Source organism: Myxocyprinus asiaticus, chromosome 30 (assembly GCF_019703515.2).
Source record: "Myxocyprinus asiaticus isolate MX2 ecotype Aquarium Trade chromosome 30, UBuf_Myxa_2, whole genome shotgun sequence".
Taxonomy (NCBI): domain Eukaryota; kingdom Metazoa; phylum Chordata; class Actinopteri; order Cypriniformes; family Catostomidae; genus Myxocyprinus; species Myxocyprinus asiaticus.
The window spans coordinates 28902613-28915280 of record NC_059373.1 but is presented as its reverse complement, the minus strand read 5'-3'; the positions used below and the strand labels follow the sequence as shown (position 1 = coordinate 28915280).

The following is a 12668-nucleotide window of genomic DNA, read 5'->3' as shown; positions in this document are numbered from 1 at the left end:
TGCCTGATTGGGACATGTAAATACTTTGCTGCTGTCCTTGGTGTTTATTCTCAGTCTGGCTGGAAACATCAGAGCAAAAGTGATCTTCCACTGATGTAAGAGTTTCTTGCATTCCCTAAACCGATCGCATTTCTCTCTTGTCGAGTTCGCAAAGTCCGGGAACAAGAAAATATTGTAATTCTTCCAAGAAAGTTTTCTTTGCTCCTCGCCTGGTGCAACACAAGATCTTTATCGGATGATTTCAAAAATTTGGCCAGAATCGATCGGGGCCTTCCTCCCTCAGCAAATCTGTGAGCTGGGACTCTGTGAGCTCGCTCGATTTCCAGCTTGTGGCCTTTTATGTCGAGCAGACTCAGGAAAAGCTCCTCTAGGAATTTCACCATATCTCTGCCCTCCTCATGCTCAGGAATTCCAACAATTCAAATGTTATTCCTGCGGCTTCTATTTTCAAGATCTTCAAGCTTTTCAAGAACACGTTCCAAATCAACTTTGGTCGTGGGCGGATTAGCGGCTAATTCCCTCTCTGATGACTCCAAATAATCGATTCGTTTTTCAACATCTGTCACTCTTGTGACTAGCTCAGAGAATTTTTTTTCCGTCGCCGTAATCGATCGACGTATCACAGCGAGATCCTCCAAGTCCGCAAGTACCTTCGTCAACATCACCGACATGTTGGACAGTTGACGCTGGATTCCTTCTCCTGCCACGCCATCCAAATCGAGTCCCGGTCCACAGGCCTGTCTGGGCTTTCATCTTGAACCCATAAGTGTCTTTTAATGTCTTCAGAGCCCGACGATTTTGACTTCTTTGCCATGTTTACCTCAAACAGTAAATGTGTAACTGGGTGTATCGAATTTCACCTGATTATTTCATGAAAATAATTTTAAAAATTAGCAAAGTGCGCAGAGCTGTCTCTCACACGTCTGCCCTTCGCATGGCATTACCATACTCCATAATAACCATTTCTTAAGCATATAAAACACGTAACAGGCAGATAAATTTAATCTCAATAATTTATTCCGAAAAATTGTAAAATTCAGTACAAAAGTCCAAAGGCCATACAATAGCATAGTGTGAGGTAGTGAGTGAAATTAAAATTATTAATCGCTGTAAATCTTCTCCTGATGCACCCTGTAACGGCGCTGTGATACCTCATTCAATCATATACGTCGCAGAATATGGCATGTCGCAAATGGTCACGAGACACTTGAGAGCCAATGAGCATTCGACATCACTGCCGTAAAACTGCTGGTCATAATGTTTTTTGCAATTTTTTAATTTTGAAAACAAAACCAATGCATGTTGACAATTACGGCGGGCATGGTGGCGCTGAGGCAGATTGAGATGGAGATCGTTGAATAAAAGGCAGAAAGCAGCCTGAAGATTTGGATTATAGCTAACAAATTTATGGATTAATTTTATTGTTTTATGGTGCTTTTTGTGGTTTATTTTGTTTTTCACATATTCTGAAAACTCTTTTTGTGTCCCATGGCAAACAAAAATTAAATGAAATGCTTAATAAATGATTAAACTATTACAGAGTTTTTATTCATTTTAACATTTTAAAGTTTAGTTTTGGTTAAAGTGATATAATCCTTTAAAACGTTGTATAGGGCAGCAGAAATCACACAGAACTGAATTAAACCATTAAAATATCATATTATTATGTCAACTGCATTAAATAAATGTGATTTAACTAATCTCATTGTTTAAAAATTAAATGTAATTAACTGATTAATTCTATGAATTATTCAATATTAAACAATTCAAACAGTACACGTAAACATTTGTGTGTAATATGTCACATTATGGCATTTAGATGCTGTCAATATGTCAATACTGTACATTTCGTTGTTTATGCAAACGTAAGAGAATGTACATTTGCTAGAACCAAACTTTACATAAGAATATATGAAATTTGGGGGTGCAAATAGTATCTGACACTATTTGCACTAAGTGCAAATAGCCTCAGCCAAAAGTTAATTTTAACACTGCTTCAGACTGTGACAATTCAGCTCATACGTGTCAGATCTCAGGTGTTAGAACAGCACCAGCAGACACAGATGCTACAAGATCATGTTTGTGACAGGGCTGAGGATTATGTCAGTTTGTGCAGGGACAAAAATTCAGGTATGCAAAGCTATCCTTCAAATAGAATAAATGTACTGCTGCACATGTTGCATGATTTACACGTACTAATTCATTAAAAATGTAATATAAGTATCCCAGAGAGAAGAAAAGACAATGCAAATGTGCAAATGTATTTGGGCCTGACAATAGGTTCAGGTTCATTAAAAGCAATTAAATTGAAATTGCATTTATGGATTAATGTGACAGTCTCTGAGTATGTGTTGATATGTACTTCAAAAATAAAGTATTTACAGAAATACATATATATACACACACACACACACACACATAAAATTAGACTGATTAAATTGTCCCAGAAAATTAAAATAGAGATAGATTTGGGGCCTGGGTAGCTCAGTGAGTATTGACGCTGACTACAACCCCTGGAGTCACGAGTTCGAATCCAGGGTGTGCTGAGTGACTCCAGCCAAGTCTCCTAAGCAACCAAATTGGCCCGGTTGCTAGGGAGGGTAGAGTCACATTGGGTAACCTCCTCATGGTCACTTTAATGTGGTTCTCACTCTCGGTGGGGCGCGTGGTGAGTTGTGCGTGGATGCTGCGGAGAAAAGCGTGAAGCCTCCACACGCACTACGTCTCCACGGTAACGCACTCAACAAGCTGCGTGATAACATGCGCGGATTGACGTCTCAGACGCGGAAGCAACTGAGATTCATCCTCCACCACCTGGATTGAGGCGAGTCACTACGCCACCACAAGGACTTAGAGCGCATTGGGAATTGGGCATTCCAAATTGGGGAGAAAAAAAAAAATAGAGATAGATTTGTGTTTCAATACACATGATTTCTCAGACTTAATATTGACTCTCCTGATAGTTAAATAACAGAGTTAAGACTGAATAATATTCAACTACCATGTATGCTGAACAAGAGAAGCAAAAGCATGGAATTTTAATTTGCAAGGCATGAACTGAACTTCAAAAAACAATGCTGATCAATGTTATCTGAATTTCACACCCTCCAAGAAGTTTAGCGCCAAAAACCGAAGCGAAGAGGGCAGTTGGGAGGAGCACGATGACATTTGTTTGGTGTCACTGTACTAAAATATTGACTATCATTAAAGAACGCATGGACAGGCTTGTGTTTCCATGACAACAGAGCACCAGCCATGGCTGGGAAGGGACAACCAATTAAACATATGGAAGCGCCATATGAGAAATGTGCACCAGTGTGTAAAACACAGTTTATCATGCAGGTGAACAACAAATGGTGTCTTACCGTTTTTGTCAGCTCTTCTCAATATCTGAAAGCAAATAGGAGAATATGAGTACAAAACCAAAGGATATGGAAAATTCATGCTGTGTTGATGATGTAAAGGGATGCTAGCGCTCTAAATTATTTAGGTCGAGCCCTAAAAAGTGCAGAGATGAAAGAAAAAGTCATGATGGCTATGTTGACTTTGAACACCCAGTCTGAGCTCAGGGACGCTGTGGCGGTCTGGTGGATGTGGTCCCAATTCACAGCAAGAATATTCACACTCTAAATATGGTCTGCTGGTAGACATGCCGAGACTTTGCTGAATTTAGCCTCCTCTTTAGAGGAGTGAAGAAAAAAAACTATGCCACCAGTTTGTCCAATATGATAATTAACAATAAACACCTCATCCAGGGAAGATTTTTAGACTGCATACTACCATTTAATTAGGAACTGAAACCTCACAACTGGTCTTTCAGAGAGAATGTTATTATGGTTAAAGCAGATCAGTAACCATTGTAGAGCAGAAAAAGAGATTTACTATTTACTAGATTACTATTATTTACTATTAAATAATACATTTTGTAAACAAGGCAACAAATTAAAATGCAAGAACGCACGGAAATTTTAAATATGCATTGATCTGAATGATGAATGCACTAAGCACAGGGCATTACATGAGTCTAACGTGAATATCTGTGGAGGATGTTTGTCTCACATCACCTGGACATGACTTCAAGATTCAACCAAGACCTGAGATCAGTTCACATGACAACCCAATTTTGAAACAGATAGCTTTTATTCATCAGAGAAAACTCTGAATTGTACCATTACTATATACTTGTAGCCTAAAAGTCTGAATCCACCTATACAGACATTAATCAATTCATCAATGAATCATTCAGTCCACGAAATAGATGTCCAACTAGTTCCAGACATAGCCAGAGAAGATTTAAGAACGAAATAATAATGTAAAATTCAACCCAAAATTTTAATAGATTGCTGTAGAGCAAATTATCCAAATTCGGGGACCGGTGAGCGATTTTAGGGTAAAGATGATTGATAAAACCCCAAATCAGCACTAATAGATCTATCAACAGGTCTTTGAAATATTTCATGGTAAGTTCTCTTAAACCTCTCTATTTTCCCTTTATTTTTCGACACAATTATTAAGTACTTTAATTGTGAGACAAGAATTGAAAAACGAAACAAAACACACAACTCGTTAAAAATATACTTACATCCAAAAATATTGACATTCCTTTCTTTAACTCGATGGGAGTACTGGCTTCATCTGAAAGTGGCTGGACCTCTTCAGAACAATCCATATTTATTCCTTGTGATAAATAATAATCTGTAACTCTTTCCTTTGTTTAGTATCGTAAACCCTCAATCATCCACACAATTGAGCGTGCAATCAGAGTGAGCGCGCGATCTGCACAATGTCAATGTAATGCGCGTGAAAGGAATATCCCGCTTTTACTCCAATGATGAGCCACAGGTCTCCTGATACTGAATGTGCGCTGCGCGCAAATCATCATTCCCTCCCTACTATTCTCAGTATTACTGTTCTGGAATTCTTATGTATCTATTATCTCACCATAGGCTATCATTTTTCTTTTTATTATAGCCTACCAATAGATTTGTTTTGTTTTTTAAATGTTTATATATATATATATATATATATATATATATATATATATATATATATATATATATATATATATATTTATTTATTTACTTTCTTTTTTTATTTTTATTCTTTTTATTTTTATTTTTTGCATCCACCATGAAGTCATTTGGCTGTATTATATACAAGAGAACTACATTTAAGGGTCACATTAATTTCACATATATGTTACAGTTAAAAAATAAATAAATAAAAGTTTGTTCGCACAATTCACATTATGTTTGTGTTTCATAAAAGGGTGAAACGGTTTTATTAGTTGCATTTGTTCCTTAAAGTACAGTTTAAAAAAAAAAATCACTTTAACTTCTAGTCTACATGACAGACGGCAGTTCCCTGAGAAGTGACTTGAAAGTAAAACAGCAGCGACACCTTGTGGTAAAATTTGGCAATGACAAACATGAAGAAATGTACGGAGCCCCTTAGAGGACAAGGAGGTATTTTCTTCTAAAATAGTTTTGCGTCCCATCGCAACAAGTTTTGCGTTCCGAAATTTGCTACGATTTTACTATAGTAAATAGTTCAGCCATAGTATTAGTAAAACTATAATACAGGAAAATGAAAACTATGGTAATATAAATCATACTTTTGTGGTTACTATGGTTTTCCTACAATTACTAAAGTTCAACTAGATGGTAACTAGTGAAACCATGATCCGCCCTGATGAAAATTAACCATGGTTTTACTACAGTAACTATTATATAACAATGGCATTTGTAGTAAAAACCATGGTAACCACAAGATTGACCATGTTACTGCAGTCATTGTTACTACAATATAACTATAGTATAACCATGTTTTGTACAGATACAGTATTACTGTAGTAAAACCATGGTAATTGTTGCATCCAAACCACACACTAAGAATCATTGCGAAGTAACAAAATATATTGTGAGGGCACTCAACTTATTGAGAGGGAACACAAAACTAATTCAGAAAAACAATGACAAATGTTCGGTTATATGAGGTTTGGAGCTAACTGCTAAATGTCTCAAAAAGCACAGCCACATAAATTGCCTCCGAATTGAAGGAGTAACTCTGACCCAGACACACTCATATAAAATGTGTGCGGAGCTGGAATGACAGAAATGCGATTCAGAAACCCCTTGTCCAAGGCCAACGCAAAATGACCCATAATTGGTATGCCTGTAACATATAGCAATGTGTGTATGTATGAAATGTAGTCTGATAAGTCTTTATACTATGTCTTTGTATTCAGACTTGTGTTTGTATTTCGGTGACAGTGGTGGCTCAGCGGTTAAGGCTCTGGGTTATTGATCAGAAGGTCGGGGGTTCAAGCCCCAGCACTGCCAAGATGCCACTGTTGGGCCCTTGAGCAAGGTCCTTGACCCTGTCTGCTCCAGGGGTGCTGTATCATGGCTCACCCTGCACTCTGACCCCAGCTTAGTTGGGATATGTGAAAAAAGAGGATTTCACTGTGTATGTGCAAATGTGTGATAATTAAAAAAAGTTAAATTAATTAAAAGATCTACTATAGAAATGGCAGTAATATTGTGAGGCAGGCAACCCATACAGTAAAAAAATGGCCAAAAATATATTTTGCCCTCCATATATTTCAATACAAGAAAATACACACACGTAACATTTGAAGAAAATCTTTATTTGATGTCTAAAATGTGAACATGTATGTAACACATTTGAATAAAAATCAAGCAAGGAACATACTTTAAATTTCAAAAAATTAACTTTTTTTTTTTTTTTTTCCCTCAAGCAGTCTCAGTTCCCCCAGCTTAGAATTCACTGCAATCCCCAAAGCTCCTCTGGACACATTGGGAAACCTCTTCTTCACTGCCACTGTAAGAGACAAAAATCACAGCTATATTTTAAAGGGATAGTTCACTCAAAAATGAAAATTCTGTCATTAATTACTCATCCTCATGTTGTTCCAAACCCATAAAACATAATATAACCCATAAGATAATTTTATGAAATTTGAGAGATTTCTGTCCCTCCATTGACAGTCCACACAACTACCAATTTGACGCTTCAAAACTTTCATAAAGAGATTGTACACTGCAAAAAATGATTTTTTTGTCTTGTTTCCAGGTGTATACTTTGGCAGAACCAGACAGAGAAGCCTTGGATGGAGCCTTCAGCACCTGTGAAGCTGAATATTGATAGATTAAAAACAATACACATAACACTGAGCATCATAAAATCTTTGTAGATGTATCAGAATATCACAACATTGCACAACTATCTAAACATTACTGCTTGTAAGTCATGTGACTTATATTTTGATGGAGGTATGACTTGAATACACCCATACAATGCAAGTGAATAGGTACAGAGTTTCATGTTCTGAAAAAGACATAAAAAGCTTAATTGTAAGCCATAAGAATCCAGTAGTTTAATAAATGTCTTCTGAAGCAAATGTCTTCTTGATTTTGGGTGAGAACAGACCAAAACGTTCCTCCAAAATATACCTCTACTATAAATCTTGACATCAGCAATCAACTTCATGATCATGATTAATTAAATAACTTCCTGGTTCCACCTAGTGCTCTGTGCATGTGTTAAGCACTAGGACTGTATGTCTATATGCATATACTCACCATATCTCCATCAGAAAATATCTTGCTGTTATGCTGAAGAAAAAAAGTCATACAAACTTGAGACAACACAAGGGTGAGTAAATTATGAGAAATATACATTTTAGGTGAACTATTCTTTATCTACCACAGTTCAAATCACTAGGATGCTATGAATAAAGTTCCTGATTGTACATGTATATTTGAATGTAAAAACATAAAATAAAAACAATAGTTAAAAATGCATAACTTACATCAAGGAAATCTGCATTTGATTCCAAAGGCTAATATTAATACAGTAAATGGATATATGTTAGCAATAGTACTGGACAATTGTTGTTACAAAATAAGTTTATCTAATGATCTCAAGAAAACAGTCATTATTTTAATAGTTATGCTTAGTATGTGACATAATAGCATGTAGCACAGACATTACATAAAAAGCAGCTAATACTTACTTTAGGAGCATGTGAGAGGGGAACATGAGATGGAGTCTTAGACATCTGTAAGAGAGAAATTCATATATTAGAAACAAGTCACTTAATACTGTACATCAGAAAAATATTTACATAGCAGACTATTCCTTGTTCAGATGCAATGTACAAGAAAAATCAGGGACGACCCAAGCATGGTGCTGGGCCCAGTGCAAGTTAGTATAAGCCCCTCCCCCCCATCCGTTGGTGATCGTGGCCCTAAGTACAATGCACTAGTTTATTTGTTTTTTTATCTATATCATATGTTCATAGATATGAACAACATGTAAAATGTACATCATGAACATCTGCAACAGCTATTGTAAACTGCACCAAAAACAACAACAACAATAATAATGATAATGACAAACAAATTAATAAATTAGATTTAAATCTTACTTCAGGAACATCTGCATTTGATTTCATGGGCTGAAATAAACAGGCAGAAATATTACTACTGAGCAACCAAAAAACTCCAAAGGTCTTAAGTTTAAAAAGGCAAGGAAATGTGGAACATTGTCATTAGTAACTGTGCTTTATATTATGTAAACAATTCTAACCTCCTGGAGTAAGTGCTCTGTAGCCAGGAGGATAGATGGGATTTCTGTGAAAGTAAAATTAAATGTGAATACATTTTGAAAAAAAAAAAATAAATAAAATAAATAAATAAAAAAAACAGCAGAAAGACCAAACTGTGGTTAGTGTAAGCGCACACACACATACATACATATACATGTATATATATATATATATATATATATATATATATATATATATATATATATATATATATATATATATATATATATATATATTTTTTTTATTTTTATTTTTTTTTATTTTTTTTAATTAGTACAGCACTTACTTTCAAGTATTTCATTTTTCAGCCTCTCATTCTCTTTATTTAGATTCTTGTTCTCTTCTCTCAGCTGATTTATCACACGCTGTAGATGATTCATTTTTCTTTCATTCCACACCTTTAGATCATTTGGTAGGTCTGTGAGGTGTACCTTAGACATACATCATTGACTGTCAACAAGTACAATTATATGTAATTATGTAATATATATATATATATATATATAACAAAATGAATATTTTACTGACGTCTTGTTATAAATCTACAAGCGGTACACAGAATAATAGAGGATAATATAAGAGTATTATATTGGAAATAGGATAATAAAAATAGGCACCTGCTATCTTGATGATGGAGGCCTCATAGGCCGGCCATCCTCCTTTCGGCTCTTTGACGCCTTGGCGCCACTCCACCAAGTAAACGTCATTTTCCTCCATACCTGCAGAGTATTCATCCTCATCAAATTTTCTAATATGTTCAGTGGGCAGAACTGAGAATTTTTCATCCTCCACCCACTTAATTAACGAGAACATAATCAGCTTGTGTCTTCCAGCGTGCGGTCACGGTCGGAATTCGCGCCTCAGGCAACGGTTATTTAAAAACAATAAAAAAAATAAAAAATAAAAAAAAAGTTAAACGACGTAATCAAGCTGCTTTTTTTCATGAGCAGAAATTTTGATTTATTTATTTTTTTACTTTGCACTTTTTTTTTATTTATTTATTTTTAGGATTCTTTAAATATTTTAGTTTTTATTTTTAAAATCTAATTATGTCTCTAACATCACTCTAACAAGACAATGCGCATGCGCAGACTGTGCTGCGTGAGCCAATTATCATACGGATCCTGCAACAAGACGATGCATTTTTGAATTCCCTGGAAAACTGCTTGGTAAGCATAGATTTCACAATAAATAACATTGTCTTTATTACAAATGTTTACCGTTTGTGTTTTACGAATAATCCTCAATGTTATCATTTATTTTGTCATCTTAATTTCATCAATAGGTTAAAAAAACCACAAACTTAATTGAATATTTAATGGCAAAAAGTCAAATGTACGGTACATTAGCAGTATTATATATTGTTCATTGTTGCTCTGTTTATTTTAAACAGAAAATTATACCAATGATTTTAATACTTTGTGTGTTACCATTAAAGTGTTATATTGTATCCCTTAATGAATTAATGTCAAAACATTAAAGTGTACATTGCAGTTTAGTGCATCGTTGTTCTGGTTCCTTTTCAAAACATCATACAGTACACTTACTGCCTTGTTATCATTAAATGTCCTACTGTATCCCTGACAGTTAATGTCAAAGTCAACCGTACACTACATTAGTAGTGAGATATTCTGTAATGTGACAAGCAAATAAATAAACTTGATCTGTTATCTTATTCTTGCTAAACCTTTGGCTCTGTTTTTATTTGTAGCCAACTAAATTTTGATGTTGTACATAAAATATTCCTGTTACTCTACTGTAAACTATTTTAGAATATAACTCTAACAGTTTTTTTTTTCCATTTTAAATAATGGATACTTTTGATCTCAATCCACATTCTGTAAGATTGGAAATGTATTTTCTTGACCCTGAAATACATTTCAAAATATTTTGTGAAATGAAGGTTGAAATTAAATATTTTCAATTTCAAAAATATATTTTATTGAGCTTTAGTTACAACATATTTAAAATATTTTGGCTAGGAAAATGTTTTTACCATATGGGAAGGAATGAGGCTCTAAATGCAGCTTTTAATGGAAAGCGAAGTATTCAGAATAAAACTAAAAACACAGGAAACCAGGCACAGTACGTAACACATGAAGACTGACAAAGAAACCAGGGGGGGGGAAACAAAGGGCTTAAATACAAATGGGCAAACAAGGAAATGAGGAACAGCTGGGGAAAACAAATCATGAAGAAACTACAAGATTAACAGGAACGGGGAACTAAAACTTCAAAATAAAAGTCTAAGCAAAAACACAGGGAATACGTGACAGAGCCCCCCTTTCAAAGGAGCGGATTCCAGATGCTCCAAAAACAAAACACAAGTTGTCCATGGGCTGTGGGAAAAAAATAAATAAATAAAAACCATGTAGTTCAGAGGGGCACAAGGGGCAAGTGGAGCAGAGGAACTAGGCAAAGTCAGGGAGGCTTGGAACCAAGGCAGAGTCAGAGGGATGGAGAGCCAGGGCGATGCTGCAGGCTCAGAGGAACAAGTAGACCAGAGCAGATCAGGCGGACGGCCAGATGATGACCTCAAGGTGGGGACTCGGGGTGGAGCCGTGGAAGACTGAGCCGTGGCAGGCTCAAGACAAAGAGTCCTGGATGAATGGGAAACAACCTCAGTGGTTGCGAACATGGGAAGAGACTCGGGAATGACCTCTGTGGTCGTGGGAAGAGACTCGGGAACAGAAACTTTTTCTTTCTCCGGATGGCCGAAGTTGGCAACGCAGGCCCTGGGGGGTATGAGGCTTCTAGCTCATTGGCCGTGGCAGGCGTGGGCGCAGACAATCAAGGTAGGGTCTTCATGGACCTACGCACCGACATCAGTGGGAGATCGGAAGGCTTCGAGACAGGGAAGCCGTGGAAGGCTTCGAGACAGGGAAGCCGTGGAAGGCTTCGAGACAGGGAAGCCGTGGAAGGCTTCGAGACAGGGAAGCCGTGGAAGGCTTCGAGACAGGGAAGCCGTGGAAGGCTTCGAGACAGGGAAGCCGTGGAAGGCTTCGAGACAGGGAAGCCGTGGAAGGCTTCGAGACAGGGAAGCCGTGGAAGGCTTCGAGACAGGGAAGCCGTGGAAGGCTTCGGACAGGGGTCGCCGCCATAATCCACTGTATAATGGGATCCACAAAGTTGCGCAACCTTCTCCACATATTCGCAGATCGTCCAGTGAGGATCAGCCAGAGGCATCAGTTCCCTCAGTGCACTATTCAGACCGGCCTGGAAGAAAACCACCAGAGAGCGGTCTGGAGAGTGCACTTCATTTGCCAGCTCTAAAAACTCACGGACATGATCCTCAACTGGATGGTCCCCTTGTTGGAGTAGAATTCTGACAGCCGCTAGATCCATTCCTTGGTCAGTCTTTCTGTGAGGAGGCAGGCGAGGAATGAGGATCTAAATGCAGCTTTTAATGGAAACCAAAGCACACAAAATAAACACCAGGCAACCAGGCAACACATGTGAAGACTGACAAAGAAACCAGGGGAAAAAAGGGCTTAAATACAAATGGACAAACAAGGAGACGAGGAACACCTGGGGAAAACAATCAGGGAAAACCAATCATGAAAAGAAACTACACAGGACTACAAAATTAACAGGAAAAAGGAACGGGGAACTAAATAAGAATTTCAAAATAAAAGTCTAAGCAAAAACACAGGAAATATAATGACAGTCATTAGGTCAGATACACGAGATTAGGTCTGATGATTACTCAATGGTAATGGCTAAAAACACCATTTTGCATGGGTAGGTGCACCTAATGTGATACAAATACTAATGACGTTCCCATATTCCAGACTGATAATTCTCCCATTGATAAGCTGATAAACTAATTCAAAAGTAGTTTCATAAAAATCCAGAGTAAAGTCCAATGCCGTAGATGGCCTCATAAGATCATCATCATTGAACATTTATGGGCCATTCTGGAGTGCAGAGTGCAAAGAAGACACCCCCTTTATCTGCCTAAAATAGAGGCTTATCTCTTATCGTCTTTTTCTTGAATAATTGTGCAATATACTGTACAACAGTACTACAGTTAAGG

The 12668-nt window shown here is 36.9% G+C and overlaps 1 protein-coding gene and 1 long non-coding RNA gene across 2 annotated transcripts in view; one reads left to right on the top strand and one right to left on the bottom strand.

Annotated features, from left to right (window-relative positions):
• Positions 1-4805, bottom strand: part of necab1 (N-terminal EF-hand calcium binding protein 1) — an 87704-nt gene extending 82899 nt beyond the window's left edge. Inside the window, exons 1-2 of the mRNA XM_051663929.1 lie at positions 4583-4805; positions 3366-3390 (exon numbers count right to left, since the gene is read on the bottom strand). Coding sequence (XP_051519889.1) covers positions 3366-3390; positions 4583-4669 — 112 coding nt within the window. The 5' untranslated portion in view covers positions 4670-4805. The remainder of the gene's footprint in view (positions 1-3365; positions 3391-4582) is intronic.
• Positions 1-7233, top strand: part of LOC127421161 (uncharacterized) — a 74444-nt gene extending 67211 nt beyond the window's left edge. The window contains exons 2-3 of the long non-coding RNA XR_007893942.1: positions 6761-6845; positions 7096-7233. This is a non-coding gene — a long non-coding RNA (uncharacterized LOC127421161). The remainder of the gene's footprint in view (positions 1-6760; positions 6846-7095) is intronic.
• The last annotated feature ends 5435 nt before the right edge of the window (positions 7234-12668 follow it).